The 17,229-nt window shown below is 39.4% G+C and overlaps 1 protein-coding gene across 7 annotated transcripts in view; it reads right to left on the minus strand.

The window, feature by feature from the left end:
- Nucleotides 1-17,229, minus strand: part of dmxl1 (Dmx like 1) — a 185,849-nt gene that overhangs the window by 116,902 nt on the left and 51,718 nt on the right. For all 7 annotated transcript variants that reach the window (XM_078214619.1, XM_078214618.1, XM_078214617.1 and 4 more), the window contains exons 6-9: nt 12,563-12,629; nt 6,935-7,110; nt 5,080-5,251; nt 4,740-4,908 (exon numbers count right to left, since the gene is read on the minus strand). In XM_078214619.1, the coding sequence (XP_078070745.1) occupies nt 4,740-4,908; nt 5,080-5,251; nt 6,935-7,110; nt 12,563-12,629 (584 nt within the window). The remainder of the gene's footprint in view (nt 1-4,739; nt 4,909-5,079; nt 5,252-6,934; nt 7,111-12,562; nt 12,630-17,229) is intronic.

Raw genomic sequence — 17,229 nt, forward strand, 5'->3', positions numbered from 1 at the left:
GATCCTCCAGATGTTGGTGTTCCCAAGTATCTGCTGCTCGTGTACTTCTAGATGGTACCATAGAACCCCCAGAATGCAGAAAGAGGCCATTCAGCCTATTGAGTCTACATTGACTCTCTGAAAAAATATCTTAACCAGGCCTCCCCTGCCTTATCTCTGCAACCACACAAATTTACCGTGGCTAATCTACCAAAACTACACATCTTTGGACACTTAAGCATGCCAATCCACCTAGTGGTCATGGGTTTGGAATGTGTTGCCTAAGGAACCTTGGTGACTTTCTGTAATGCATCTTGTGGATGGTACACATGGCTGCCATTGTTCGTTAGTGGTATAGGGATTGAATGTTTGTGAAAGGAATAGCAATCAAGCAGGCTGTTTTGTCCTGGATAGTGTTGAGCTTCTCAAATGCTGTTGGAGCTACACTCAGCTAGGCAAGTAGAGAGTGTTCGATCACACTTCTGCCTTGTGCCTTGTAGATGGTGGACAGGACTTGGGGGGGGTCAGGAGGTCAGTTATTCACCACAGGATTACGAGTCTTCGACCAATTCTGGTAGCCACAGTATTGCTATGGCCAGTCCAGTTCCTTTTCTGGTCAATGGTAATCCCCAAGCTGTTGATAATTGGAGATTCAGCAATGGTAATGCCATTGAATATCAAGAGTCAATGGTTAGATCCTGTCTTGTTGGAGGTGGTTATGGCCTGGCACTTGTGTGGCGCAAATGTTACTTGCCACTTATCAGTCCAAGCCTGGATATTGTCCAGGTCTTGCTGCATTTGGATCTGGACTGCTTCAGAATCTGAGGAGTTGCAAATGTTGTTGAACATTGTGCAGTCATCTGCAAACATTCCCACTTCTGATGATGGAAGAAAGGTTATTGATGAAGAAACTGAAGATGGTTTGGCCTAGAACACTAGCCATAATTTCCCAAACTATCACTATCATAATCTCCTTTAGTGAGCTTGTCCTCATAGCATTCTATCTTACATACCCCAAAACCTACAGAGTCCCCTTCTAATTACTTCATTAAATCCTCAAACAGTGCTTTCCCTAATAGACTTATTGTTTCAGCCTGCTCTTACCCCGAGGAGGGATCCACATTTTCCCTCTTTTACCAGTACCCATCCATGCACATCAACAAGCTTTTGATTCCCTCCACTACATGAACTGATTCCAATTCAATCCAACTAATTGACTCAGTTTTACTGTTGACATGCAGTTAATCTACACTTCTACCTCTCATCAGCATGTGCTGGAGGCCCTCCAACTCTTCCTAGAATATAGACCCAGTCTCAATTATCACACACTCCTCCTCCTGGCTAAATTTGTTCTTAAATTTATTCAGATTGACTAATTCCACTCACTTCCTCCAAATAAAAAAGCGATGCATTGAATTGAACATAGAAACTTAGATTGAGCTTTTTATTGCAAAAAGCTATAAAAATACAACTAACATGTTATATAGGCAAAGCATGACAATACACAATTGTTATCTTCTGAAGTATAAAACTAAATGACAATAAAATGTTGAATAATTTTATTCAGTGTGTTCTTTTAAATCTGAATTTATATTAATATGTTAACTCTGAAGTGAGTACTTCTATATTCTCTTTTGAATGTTTAGCACATTTTCACAGAATGATTCATTTTATGTCAATTACATGAAGCTGTCAGGCAGAATTTGGCCAAAGGAATGTAACACAACAGGCTGATGTGCAAATCACACTCATCTACTTGACAGCTGAATAGTTATATTGGGGGCACGAAAGATATGGCAGCCACTTTTGTTACCTGTCTGTCCCTTTCATGATTTTTACATCGTTTCCCAGCAAGTGAGATATGTGTGTAATGAATGAAATAGGGGCAATGTCTGAAATACTCAAGAAATAAGCCATTAACATTTTCAGGAAAGGAATCAACAGAACTGACATGATGCATAGAAAATTGTGAATTATTTGACTGTCATCATATGGTTAATACAGATTTAGCATTTACTAATAAAAGTTATCACTAAAATTTCCATTACCAAAATTAAGGCCCATAAACACAAGGGCTACAGCTATCTACAGCCACTCAGCTACTTAACAGTTTATTCTAATGCAATGAATCACATAATATATCAGAATAAATTTTAATTATATGTGAGATATGGTTGTTAAACTTTATAGCCTTCTTAATGATAGCACTGAATTTCACTTTCAGTTTGAGGGAGAGAAAAGTGGATCTAAGACTAGTGCTTTAAACTTAAATAAGGGTAATTATAAGGGCATGAAGACAAGGCTGGTTGAAGTGAGCTGGGAGATTAGATTAAGTGATAGGTCAGTCGAGATACAGTGGTAGACATTGAAGGAAATATTTTAGAATACTGAGAAAAGATACATTCCAGTGAGAGAAAAAGACTCTAAAGGAAGGATGCCCCATCCATGAGGAATTAAGGAAGCTAAAGATATCAAATTGGAAGGATAAGCATATAATTCCACAAAAATGAGTGGTCGGTCAGAAGATTGGATAGAATACAGAGAAAAGCAAAGAGTGACCACAATATTAATAAGGAGGGAGAACTTGGAGTACAAGAGAAAGCTGGCCAAAATTCAGATAGTAAGAGTTTCTCATTTAGAAAGGAAAAAACTAAATTGAGCATTAGTCCTCTTGAATGAGAGCCTAGAGAACTAATAATGGAAAAAATGGAAATGGCAGATGAGTTGAACAGATATTTTGCATCTGTCTTCACTATAGAGGATACAAACAAGATCCCAGAAAAATGTGTTAATCAGGAGGTGAAAAGGGGGGAGGAACTTAAAACAATTACTATCACCAGGGAAAGGTTACTTAGAAAATTATTAGAACTAAAAGCTGACAAGTTGTCAGCATCTGATGAACTTCTTCCTGGGGACTTAAAGAAAGCGACTGCTGAGATATGCAATGGTTTTAATTTTCCAAAATTCTCTAGAATCTAGGAAGGTCCCACTAGATGAAAAATAGTGAATGTGATTCCGCTATTCAAGAAAGGAGGGAGACAGGAAGCAGGAAACTACTGGCCAGTTAGCTTAACATCTGTCATAGGGAAAATGCTGGAATGTATTAAGGAGGTTACAGCAGGGCACTTGCAATTAGGCAGAGTGAACATGGTTTTGTGAAAAGGAAATCATATTTGACTAATTTATTGGTGTTCTTTGAGGAAGTAACAAGCAATATGGATAAAGGAGAACCTGTGGATGTGCTGTACTTAAGATTTTCAGAAAGCATTTGACAAGATGCCATATCAAAAGTTACTATGCAAAAGAAAAGAACATGGCATAGAGGGTAACATATCATGAATAGAGAACTGGTTAACTCACAGGAAACAGGAGAGGAGGCATAAATGATAATTTTCGATCCTTGTGGTACCCCATTAGTCACAGCCTGACAACTTGAAAATGACCCATTTAATCCTACTCACTGTCTGTAATAAATTCTCAATTCATGCCAGTATATTCTCCCCTAATGCAGTAAAATGGTCTAAAATGTTTCACAGAAAGATTATCGAACAAAATATTACTCCAAGCCAAATGGGGAGATGTTAAGACAGATCAAAAACATGGGTTTTAAGAGCCTTCTTAAAGGTGGAGTGAAATCCAGAGTGGCTGTGAGGCAGCTGAATGTACGCTCAATTTTTTAAAAATGCATTAATGGGATGTGGGCATCACTGACAAGGCCAGCATTTGTTGCCCATCCCTAATTGCCTTTGAACTAAGTGGCCTGCTATGCCATTTCAAAGGGTGGTTCGAAGTCAACCACATTGTTGTGGGTCTGGAATCACATGTAGGCCAGACCAGATAAGGACGGCAGATTTCTTTCCCTAAAGGATATTAATGAAGCAGATGGTCTTTTTTTTAAAACAACAACCGACAATGGTTTAATGGTCATCATTAGACTTTTAATTCCAGATTTTTTACTGAATTCAAATGTTAACATTTGTCATGGTGGGACTCGAACCCTCCAAGAACATTATCCTGGGTCTCTAGATACTAGTCCTGTGACAATACACTACACCACTGCCTCCCCAATAATGGAGTGATTAAAAGTGAGTGCCCGGAATTGAAGCATTGCAGACATCATGGAGCATTTTAGAGCTGGAGGGGGTGACAGGAACACATAATAACAGAGGCATGGAAGGATTTGAACACAAGGGAAAAAGATTTGAAACTGAGGTGCTGTGAGTGGGAGCCGATATAGGTCAGTGAGTAGAGAACTGAAGGGGCTTGGTGTGAGCTTGGATATGGACAACAGAGTTTTGGATGTGTTCAAGTTTAAGTAGGACGGAAGATAGAGCCCAGCCAGGAGATTGTTGGAATAGTCAGGTCTAGAGGTAACAAAGGCATCGAGGTTGAAGCAGACAGAACGGTGATGGAACAGAAATGTGTTAAGAAGCTGGGGTTAAATACAACACTAAGGTTCTAAATGGTCAGCTCAGCCTGAGTGTGTTGCCAGAATGACATTGATTGCAAGGGAACAGAGTTCGTGGTAGTTTCGACGTTACTGGCTTCAGCCTTCCTAATATTGCAGGAAATCTTTATTTGTCCAGTGCCAGATGTTGAACAAGCAGTGTGACAAGTCAGAGACAATGGAGGAGTTAAGATACAGGATGGTCTGGTACTGCTGAATGTCAACATTTATTACTGGCTACGTGTTATCCGGTAACATAAAATATAGTATGGTTTCAATAATCTCTTGGCACATTAATGTAAAACTTCCTTACCTGTTGCTGGATTTATACTGGCTGCTATGTGAAAATGACAGAGTGAATTTGCATGTAGAGGTGCATTCCTATGGACTTCGTGTGCATCCTGCTGATGGGGTAAATATCCACTATGTGCAACAAGACCAGATGATCTTCTTCTCCCCATGCGAAAGGGTCTGATGTTCAACTACGAAGAAACAATGGCTCAAATCACAATACAGAAAAATTGTTGAACAACAGTATTTATGTTAAGTTAACATTGTGATTACATTTCAAAAGATTGTTTTTCTTCCCTTCTGAGAAAAATGCTTAGAATTCATTGCTGTAAATTTTCTCACACCTCTAAGGTATTTTGTACCTTCTCCCGATTAGAGATGTTCCTCTTGAGGTTGTTGGTTGCAAAGACAGATTCAGACCACTGGGTGTGGCCTTCACCAGAAAGCAAACTATCACTCGGAAGTAAAGTCTCTGCCCATAGCCGACAAACATTGTCCTTGCAGCATGTCAATAGAACATTACACGCGAGGCCCCTGTAATGAAAGAAAAGTTAAAAGACCAAACACAATCAACAACTGAGGTTATTTCACACCGAAAGAGGGTTGTAAACAATGAAAGAAAAGGCTATAAATTCTATACGAACTCCAGATCAAAGTTTACCAATACATTAGTCACAAGTTATATATTGGATTTATGTGATTGCTACTCCTCTCCTATTTACTTACATTGTTCAGGAGCCCCCCCATTTCTCACCCGCTTCCAAACCAGACCTCCTCAGAAATGCAGAGCATACACTTTTTCTGGGAGTCCTTCCTCATAGTGCAGAATCATTGGGGGGAGCCAAGCCAAGCACCCTCTCTATGGCACTAGCTGCCATGTTCTGCTAAGTTTAAATGTCCCAAATACACTTTGAGAAGCTACGGAACAGTGTACAAGGCAAGCGATTTGGGTGATACATTGGGTGAGGGAATAGGATGGAGGGTGGGTCAGGGAAAGATGGGTGGGTGAGGGGATGGGAAGGGAAGAGAATGGATGAAGGCAGTAGGGTAGCCTGTAGACCTCGGAGGCCTGCATTGCATCTTAGGGGGGTAGCTCTTAGATACGAAAAAAGAGATCAGAAGTTCAGGGCTATTATATAATATACCAGAGTACATCACTGTAACAAACAGAATATTCTTTCAGCTGTTTGTAATAGGCAGAATACAAACTGTACACAACCACTCTGTGCTTTCAAAACCCAAAACAAAATTTCTACTGTTAGATATGATTTGTGATTGAGCAGCACTTGCTGAGTGATCCTGCGTGAGCTAATAGCGACATTAAAAAACAAATTTGGGATAATCAGTCAAACATACAATGTAGATCCTTTATACTTTTAACATACATTTATATCAGGGACCTGTGTTCTCCAAATAAAAGGAATATGTTTAAGGTTTGTGCCTTTTTTGAAATATCTGGAAGCACAAGGAACCAATAGTTCCCTGTTGCTTTCTCCAAGGCAATTCCACTGCCAATTAGGATCGACTTGCAAAACAACCAACACCTATTTCTCCTGTAATATAAATTGTTGTGATCATTTGAAATTTGGCATTCTTGCATTTGTTCTGATGAGTGCAAGAGAAAATGCTTCAGCAACAGGTCTCTCTTTTCAGCAATATAAAAATGAAGAACGGAAAGGAAAGCCGAAAAATCCAAAGACCTGTCCCAAAATTGTACATTATAATGTGATGACAAGTTCCAGAGTTTACAAAAATGTGCCCATTGGTGGACCTCACAGGTATATAAGAATAATTGTGCAAGCAAGATAAGTTCAATGTTATTTTCATAGAAACAGAATAGAACGACTCGATAAATTTGCAACTGAGGAGTTAACTTAAAAACAGGAAAATATGAAATAGGAGCAGGAGAAGATCATATGGCCCATCGAGTCTGCTCCATCATTCAATGTCATGGCTGATCTTCAACATCAATTCCATTCGATTCCCCGAGGCACCAAAATAAATATATTCAACAAACAGAACTGTTTATTGGAGTAATTTGTGAAGGAAGTGTGTCATAAAAAGATTAAAGGTCACTTGAAATGCAATGTTTAACTTTGATATATTTCCCCATTCCTAACCTTGATGTTTACTCATTGTTTACTCATATCTCTACACACTTGCTACCTGCTAACATCAGCACATGCATTGCTTGGTCTTAACAAGTATTTAGCTAACCTTGGCATGTACTTGCTGGTCTTTCGCCAGGAAAATCCAGTCACAGCTCGAGGATGGGCTAAATATACAAAGGAAAAATCAATATCGCCTTCTCTCTTGTCCACTGGTATGACTGGTGTCATCACTGCTGACTGCCAGCTGCAGGAATTGTACCACACTTTCACAAGACAGTCATCCTGGGGGGTTAGGAGAGGAGAGAAAGAGAAAAACCTTGAATATTTGACCTAGAATATCTTTATTACCCAGTCTGTACATTTATCCAAATAGAGTATATCTCCATTTCACAGCATCTGCTCCATATTTCAAGATTTAATCAATATTTATAGTTATTTATAAAAAATCTAAAAGACAATTTAAGTCAGAAGTTTTATATCCCCATCATTCAGAGGGGATAATATTAATATAATAAAAATAAAGCGAATACAAAATAAAGTAATTGGCTATTTTGCAAAGCAACGTATGAGAGATAAAATGGAAATGTTTTGGGTCCCAAGTAGTTGCTACAGGATCCTTTTCTATATAACTTGTATATTTCTCAATTAATCATTACCAAGACTATCATAGTTGTTTGGTATCAAACGACAGCATCGACGGCAACTGACATTCATAAAGTACTATTAAGGTTGGATTTCCCAGTCCCATACGGTTGGAGGTGGAAATGGAAATGGTGGAATGGAGCCAGGGATTTAGCGAGAAACCCAAGATGGGACAGCTTGCCGACACATTCCCGCCACTGAGAACTGGGTCTGCTGTCTGATCCAGGGAGTCAAATAGCCAACTAATCCACTATATGCCCCACTTTGAGTCAGCATCAGTATTTTCTTGATGGAGAAGGCCTCCACAAATGCTAAGCACACCAGTTGCCAGAGGTTCCATGTCCCAGTGACAGGGCCACAGGGATAAAAGCCGTGTTATTGAATAGGCCTGTGGAGGGGTTTCCCCTCCATCCTGATGTCGCTACTGACTTTGGGAATCTTCAGTGCAGTCCTTTCATATTCGTCAGCACGTTGTGCTCTCCAACCTGCCTCAAAGTCCCCATCTTTCCGAGTGGGGTTGCCTTGGCTCCAGGCTGCTGGCCCTGATTGAGTCTGCAACACCAAGAGCCTGCCCAGTATGTTTAATTTATTATCTGTTTGCCTCCCAGAACATCGCACCGCATGTTTTGCTGCTGGCGAAAACAAACTTCGGACCCCCATCTGGTTCCAACATAAGAGTCCCAAAGCCTGCAGGAAATTTCTGTACTTAATGTGAAAAAAAAACCTCCCAAGATGTCTCCCCGTGTCTGCGTGGGTTTCCTCCGGGTTCTCCAGTTTGCTTCCACAGTCCAAAGATATGCAGGTTAGGTGGATTGGTCATGGTAAATGGGCAGAGTTATGAGGATAGGGTGGGTGGTGGGGGGGGGCCTGGGTAAGGTTTTCTTTTGGAGAGTTGGTGCAGACTCAATGGACTCTATAGGGATTCAATGATTCTACGTTTCTCAGAATAGAGCTGGACAAAAATGGATGCAAACCTATAGGAGATAGGAGGACAATGTAACCAAAAGCTTGGCCAAAGTGTACATTAAAAGGAAGGAGGGGATGAAGAGAGGGAGCAAGTCCATAATGTAAGTCCCAAACAGTCAAATGCACACTCAATGGTGGGAATGAGAAGTGTGTACTAATAGACTGAGCCAAAAGAAGAGAGATTTGAGGGATTAAAGGGCTGGAGAAAGTGAAAGAGGTAGAAAGAGGCAAGGTCTGAAAAGAATTTAAAGACGACGATCAATATTTTAAATCGGAGGTGTTGGAAAGCTAACTTGAATCAGCAAGGTCAGGGGTGATATGTGAACAAGATTTGGTGGTACAACATAGAATTAACTCATCCACATTCAAGGATATCGGATAAGTAATGACAAATGGGATTAGTGCAACTTCAGTGGTACTTATTGTCGGTGTACCTTCAATGGGCTGAAGGGCCTTTCTGCGCCCCATGACTCAACAAAAGAGAAAGATGGCACACGCACGTGTGCACACACATTCTGCCAGACCAACTGAATGTTTCCAGCACATTTGTACAATCAGATTTTCAGCATCCACAGTATTTTGCTTTAGCCCCTTGTTTATCGAGGTGATGGGTTAAGCATGGATCTCTCGTCTTCTTCCTACCTCGCTTCCTGCTGGAACTGCTGAATATGAATATCAAGTGCAATTCCCTAATGATTGAAAAGCCTGTTAATATCTCTTGGTCTTTTCGTGCAGTGACTAACATCAGCGCAATTATAGTCAAGCAAGGAGACAAAACCTCCAGAATGAATGAGAGTAGATAAGAAAAACAATATATAGTGGACATACTTTATAATGGTGTTACAATAAGATCAAATACAGTACTTGCGTAGTATTTTGAGGAGTATGCATGCTGTTACATGTTTCTATTGTATGGTTATTTCAGAGGCTATAGTGTTTGTGATCTGTGCCAGTTTTGTAATATATCTGATTACTTGCAATAATTTGCGTGGTTACCTTTTTTTGCATTTTACTTCATCCAATTCCAATCTTGTTTTGAAAGTTTAATCAAGGAAAATCATAGAACAGAGACCTGGGGCACATGGTACAGGTTGTGATGGCTGAAGTTAATCTGAAGAAGTATCACTGCTTCGTGCATTATATAACATATGAACCTAAAGGCTCTAACTATCTTCCCTTAAGATTCAATGACATTACTATAATCGCTGTTTCTTCACTGTCTCTGGATTAAATCCTGGAACTCCCTTCCTTATAGCACTGTGGGTTTACCAACACTGGATGGACTGTAGTGGTTCAAGCAACCACCTTCTCAAGGGCAATTAGGGATGGGCAATAAATGATGGTTGTGCCAACAATGTTCACACCCCAAAAATGAATTAAAAATATATAAACTTATCTACAATCATATTAGTGATTTTGGCTTCAGATGTTTGAGGGGGAAGATGGTGTGGGTTTGGTGTATAAATACTGGACAATTATCAACCCAGGCTGTATTTAAATGTAAAGTGATTAGTTTGGTACATGTAAAGAGAACGAATCATTCAGAATCATAGAATCCTCACAGTGCATAAAGAGGTCATTTGGCCCATCAAGCCTGCACCGACTCTCTGACAGAGTGCCTTACCAAGTCCCTTTCCCCCACCCTATCCCTGCATATTCACCATGGCTAATCCATCTAACCGACATATATTGGGATACAAAGGGGCAATTTAGCATGGCCAATCCACCTAGTCTGCACATCTTTAGACTCAGTAAAAGTTCACTGCATATATAAAATATATAATGCTTTTTTTTTGCTAGCAACATTGACCATGAAGATTTCTGCAGTCTGACACTTGTGCAAATTTTCAGCCAGGCCTTCCAATCCCAGCTGAAGCATTGAAGAGTCAGCACAGACATTACCGGGAATGACCAAATGAAAGAGAAGGGACTGCTCCTTTTTCACAACAGTAGCTGCCATATGCAGCTAAGTTTTTGAAAGTTCAAGACTTTCAGTGGGTTAGCGAGTGGATTGATGCGTTGTGTGAGGTGGGTGCGGTGGATGGTAATGAAAGAGCAGTCAGGCAGGTAGGCGGCAGTTAGATGGTCTGGGAGGGTAGTCAGGTAGTAGGGGAGGTGGTGAGAAGAGTAGTAGGGTTGGAGGAGGTGGTCAGATGGGTAGTCGGATTGGAGGAGGTGGTCGGGTGTGTTGTTGAGAGGTAAGGATTTGGAAAGGCAATTGGATGGTCGGGGAGGTAGACAGGTCAAGAAGGGATGGTAGTTGACTGGGTAATCAGGAGGGGAAGTTGATTGGGTGGTCAAGGGGATAGTTGGTCAGTCAGTTGTGATCCTGTTTTGCTTGCCCCAGCTAATTACTGAGTTAGACTGGGTATTAACCAACACAACAATTCCAGTGTAAACATGGAAGGTAGGTTCCACATTTCTGCCTCAATGTCGAGATATTCATGGAGGGCAGCAGACATTAGCAAATCAAAAGTCTTAAGTTCCTGTCCAATTTCTGCATGAGAGTCAGCACTTCCGCAGGGTCCTGATGTGCATCTCCCAACTTGCATCCCACCTTCGGCAATCAGGACACGGGCAGATTTTGGCCATTGTTAGTTAACAAATATTTAGCAAGCGCTCAAAATGAAATATTTGATTAAAAATACTTGGTCATCATTTTTTTTTTTAAAACAGAAAACAATTGAAACTCATTCAGGGTTTATCACTTTAATTGTCAAACTTAAATATATTTTCTTCTAAGAAACTCAGCACTCCGTTCAAAGGGTTTTTAAAACTGTTTTTATCTTAGTAGACATCAAGTTGTTCCTTTTTAAGCCATGATACAATTCAACATTATTTGAGAATAACTAAGAAAGTTGAAAGACCGACATGAGGTCTGATAAGATAGTAAGAAGCAAAAAATGCAAATTAATTTATAATGAAACTATGAAATTATTTTTTTATTTGCAACAATTGACCAGCAGGATTGTATTCAGTTGACTGTTTTGTCAGCCACATCTTTGCTGTTAATATTGCTGCAAAGTTGAGTAGAGTAATTGTAGATTGGGGTTTGTAAAGTTGTAAAAGCATTGCATGACCCCTTTAAAAAGGTGGTGCTTTTTCTGTGCTTAGAAATGCAGAGTACATATAGGGTGGCAAAAATTAAACATTTGTATCAGAAGGCCAAGAGCAGGGTTACCAAGGCAACAGGCTTTCAGGCTTTATAATTTTTTTAAAAATTCAGTTAATCAATTTGAATCAGGCACTTAGATACCAAGAACCAATTAAATTTAAATTTGATCGTTTTGACAACCGAGGACCAATTCTATTGTGGGGGATATTGATATGTCATCACAGGGATAAAAAGGAGAGAGCAGTGGGACAAAAAGAGCGCAACTGCCAAAGTAATAGCTCTTAGCTTCATTTATGTCTTAAGAGAAAGCACCATCTCGATAGCGAAGGTACTAAAAGAGAAAGAAAAATCAACGGAGAAGGTCCAGAATATTCCTGAAGACATAAAACCTGGTTGTAATTTAGAGAGTGACTAAAATTCTATTTTTTTGTTATTAAGTGGGAATTGTATTTATCTGAACAGCATTCCATTAGAATCATGTTTTATTCGGCTTGTTAATAGCTTAGTTAACTTGTTCACTGTTAGTTAGATAAATAAATTGTTACTTGTTGACTTTAAAGAGTGTGTTAGGGAATTATTTTGATTTAACCACTAAAAGTTGCTGAAGAGCAGATTGCACCACTTCACACTCACTTTTACAGATTATGAGGCGAGGTACTCCTCTGAGTGGATAGGTGTTAGTTCTTGGAGGGGGAAGATCTACCCCCACTTCATAATTATGATATTTAAACAAAATTAAATGAACCGTACATAATTTCCCATTAGGAGAAAATTCTAAAAACTTTCATTCTCAGTTTGTGCAAAAAGTAAGTGATTAATAGCTAAAGTTATTGCAAAAAAACATTGTTGCTTAATTTGAGACTGCTGAAATCAACAATTTCAACTTCATGGGTATCTTGGAACACTTATAATAGTTATTTTATTTGAAATGAAGTCAAGCGAACCATCCTCAAGGCATATTAAATATTAGGTCTGTGTTCTACCTCAGCCAAACAAAATAAATACAAATACCTTTCCCACTGTTGCAAAGAATTCACCATCTGGAGACACCTTTAACAGATGGATTGGAGATGCAGTTCTGCAAAAACAAATCAACATTCTTAGATATATCACACCAACCCAAAAGCTAACACCCAAGTCCAAATTGTTTTTCTTAACCTAAAATTTCAAAACTCAATTTAAATGTGCCTGGGAAGAGAAAAAAAAGGCAGAAACAAAAAATAAAATAAAAAAGCTACGAAGCAAGTAAAAACAGCAACATGGTCAAATGAAATTACATTCTCACTTTCATTTGTTGTCCTATGATAAATAGTTTAAAAAAAAATCAGTGTTACAATTAGGCTTACATTAACACTGCAATGAAGTTACTGTTAAAATCCCCTAGTCGTCACACTTTGGCACCGGTTTGGGTACACTGTAGGAGAATTTAGCATGGCCAATGCTCCTAACCAGCACATCCTTCAGACTGTGGGAGGAAACTGGAGTACCCGGAGGAAACCCACGCAGACACGGGAAGAATGTGCAGACAGTGATCCAAGCATTCGAACCCGGGTCCCTGGCAGTTAGGCAGCAGTGCGAACCCCTATGCCACCCCATAGTAGTACACTAAATCGGACAAAAAATACATTACATACCTACATATTCCACAGAACATTTGGAAAGTAAAACAGATCATTTGGGTAATCAGTTGCCATTTGAAAACCTCTATGCAGGTTTATTAAATTTCATAGATATACTATCTGAATTTGATTTGTACTGCTGAGTAAAATAAACAGCATTAATTTTACATGTTTCCCCCTATTTTCTCGCTTCCTTGACTGAAGGTGGTGTCGCATGCTGCAGCACATATTTTCAGCTAATGAAAACTCTCTAGCTTTTTATCAAAGTAACAGTTAAAATTTCAGCCTGTGGAGTTAACATTACTGGCATCATGAGACATTTCACATAAGCACAAGCCTGTTCTCAAGTATTATTTACACGGCCCAATTTTCAGCAGGCTTACAATTGGGAGCAACTTTCCTCTGTGCTTCTTAAGTGACATCAAGGCCCACTGTGCTATCTTCCTGTCAGACTAATTGTGATCAGCTAACTCAGCGTAAACCAGAGATTTAATCTTTAGCTGCCTGATTTATATGCCTCAACACCACAAAAGATGGTAGGTTTTTTCAGTGAGAAAGTACAAAAAGGAGGATAATGAAACAAAGTGACAACTTAAAAAGAAAGCAATAGAAGTAGGAAATTCAAATGGCAAGCATGTATCTAATTCATTTAAATGCAAGTTACCAAGGCTTGGAAACAAATGATCCTGCAAGAGACTATTACTGTCATCACTGAATGAAAGCAATAATTGAAGATCATTATCTTTGTTTCAGAAAAGTGAATCAATTTGACTCTCTGCAAGACAAAGAGTTCTTCTGCTCTTTTATTTTTCTCCTGAAGCTTGAGTCATATGTTCATGCCAATGGCTATTTCTCTGGCAATAGACTGGACACTGGTTGCCAGTAAACAGGAGATATTTCCCCCTTGTGTGACAAGAGATGGTATTAGTTTTAACATGTTGGGGGCTTAGTGTGTTATTCTGTGAAGCTGCCTGATGTGTGCGTGTTTGTGTTTATACACAATTTAATTAAGCTCGAGATTGATTGTCCATAAAGTACAGAGTCATAGAGGTTTACAGCATGGAAACAGGCCCTTTGGCCCAACTTGTCCATGCCGCCCTTGTTTTTTAAACCCCCAAGTTAATCCCAATTGCCCGCATGTGGCCCATATCCCTCTATACCCATCGTATCCATGTAACTATCTAAATGCTTTTTAAAAGACAAAATTGTACCCGCCTCTACTACTACCTCTGGCAGCTTGTTCCAGCCACTCACCACCCTGTGAGAAAAAAATTGCCTCTTTGGACTCTTTTGTATTTCTCCTCTCTCACCTTAAACCTATGCCCTCTAGTTTTAGACTCCCCTACCTTTGGAAAAAGATATTGACTATCCAGCTGATCTGTGCCCCTCATTATTTTATAGACCTCTATAAGATCACTCCTCAGCCTCCTATGCTCCAGAGAAAAAAGTCCCAGTCTATATAAAAAGTCCCTCTCCTTATAACTCAATCCATCAAGTCCCGGTAGCATCTTAGTAAATCTTTTCTGCACTCTTTCTAGTTTAATAATATCCTTTCTATAATAGGGTGACCAGAATTGCACACAGTATTCCAAGTGTGGCCTTATATAGGTCAAAGGAATGCAGGTGTTAAAGGCATGCATTTGAAGTAAGGGTGGCAAGTTAAATTTCTATAATAAGCAGTGAAAGAAATTGGCATTAGATGAGTGAGTGTTTGGATTTTAAGCTGTTAAATTTCAAAGGGGAGTTAAAGAGTCAACAATTTGGAAAATGTCACAAATAAAGGTAAGGTTACAACTTTTTATTTGACCTGAAAAGGGGGAGGGGAGTGGGGTAATAGGGAGAACATGAAAGATTTTTATATTCTGGCAAAGTTATGTTTCAGAGAGGGACAAAGGACATTGGAATCAGATGACAGAGAAAAAAAGAATACTTAAGGAGAGATGTAGAGAACGGCCATCGGAGCTCTCCTGGGGGTTGGCTGTGTGCAGGATCTGCAAGCAGCAGCTCTAGGATGGAAGAGATCAGTTTTAAGTTAGCCACCCAGTTCGGTCAGAACAGTCTTGAGGCTGCAAAATGCAGCCTGGTGTGTGAAATTTTGAAGTTCCACAACAGAGTAGAGGTGAGGAGTGAGATATTGTGTGATATGTCTCACTCAAGTGACAGTAGCTTTGCCTTGGGGGTAATATTATTGGAATTTTTATAGTTAAATATTTATAAGGGCTTATTGTCTGGTGGGTGTTCATTTATGAGTTTGACCAAGAGGAAGTCTTGTTGGTGTAATGTTCAGCAAGACAATTTTAACATTTTAAATGTTACTTTGTGCAATTTTTCTTTTGTTAATAAATGTTTCAATTTACCATTTAAAAACCCGAAGTGTTACGGGAATTGTGGATTATGAATCCAGTAACCTTATTTTCTCATGTTTAGAATACAAACAAAAGGAGTTTTGATACATGGGCCAAGCTTCCCTTCGGGATTTTGTTTGAACAGCAATTGCCATCAACTGGATCATAACACTTTGATTGGAGAAAACAAAAATAACATGCACTTTGATGGCAACCGCAAGCTTCAAAGCTTTGGACCATGCACGGAATTTACTTGGAGTCATGAGAATGGTGGTTGCATTCCGATACCATTTCTAACAATATCTCTATTATACTTCCAGCATTTCTATTTAAAGCGGAGGTATTGCAAAATAGGAGTCTGATCGGCACTGGACACAAAAGATAAATACATGTACTAGTAGGCATACTATGATGATTTTCAGAGTAAGTCAAAAGGTTTAAGAACAGAAGCACTACTGGACTTCAATTTCCTGCCAAAACTGCTTGTTACCCTAAGACCATTCTGGACAACAAGGTTATCCCCAACTACTTTTCTTCCCTACAATCATCTCCTTAACATCCTCTCTTCCCTATCATTGCCACCATCAATGAGCTGGATAAGATTATGGACTTCATCATTTAAGATGGAGTGACAATGTCATGGGCTCTATTCCAGCACCCCACTGCTGCACTTTTTGTCTAAGCCTAATCTTCTAATAAGATTCCCAGCTGCCCAACTCTGAACTCAAATATTTCTCCAGTTTTTCTTCCCAAACATGCTCATCCAATTCATCTTGTCCATAAGATTCTGGCCATCTTAATAACTGCATCTTTCTTCCTAGTTACTGTCCTCTCCCTACAAAATTGCTGTTATTACCTATATCCTCAAAAACAGACTCCTGACCCCTTCATTCTTGCAAGCTGTTGCCTAGCTGAAACCTCCACACCAGAACTTGCTGTTGTCTCCCAAATCAGTTTTTGAATTGATATGATTAGATTTTCATCTCTGGTTCATTCTGTTTCACTGTAGCAATGTCACAAAAAGATGCACTACGATGACAGAAGTGCATTATTCCTCCTCATCTCATTTTTCTCCTTTCAGTGAACCACACTATTCTCAATCAATACATTTATCCCATTCAGCTAAATGGAGCTGGCCTAACTTGGCTCCACTATTGTCAATTTAATTGTTGCCCGACCATCTCCAACAATGCTCCCCACACCATTTCCTCCAAGGCTCCTGAAAGATCTATCCTTGGCTGCTTCCTTCTTTTTATCTAAAGGCTACTAAAGGCTTTGTGGTCTCATCTGCACACATGAAGTTGACTTCCACGTGTAAAATTACATATCAAAGATCTATTTCTCTTGATTCAAACATTAGAAAGACTGAAGCCCTCCTTTTGAGCCCCGCTAAAATCTCTGTACCTTTGCCATAACTAATCACCCACTTCCCTGACCATTGTTCAGGCTGAATGAGAATATTTGCAACCTTGATAGCCTATTTGACCATGAACTGAGCTTAGAGCCTCAAATAATCATTAAAGCGATTGCCTACTTTCTCACCCTGCCTTTGGTTGCGATTCAGCACGTCTTCACGACCTCTAGATTTGACAATTACAATAACCTTCTGACTGGCTTTTCATCCATCTTTTAAATTTCAGTTTGTCGATAAGCTTTCCTGCTCGTCTCTGCCAACCATCAACTTATATTGTAGTATTATTTGGTGTACTAATTT

The sequence above is a fragment of the Mustelus asterias genome, chromosome 6, assembly GCF_964213995.1.
Source record: "Mustelus asterias chromosome 6, sMusAst1.hap1.1, whole genome shotgun sequence".
NCBI lineage: Eukaryota > Metazoa > Chordata > Chondrichthyes > Carcharhiniformes > Triakidae > Mustelus > Mustelus asterias.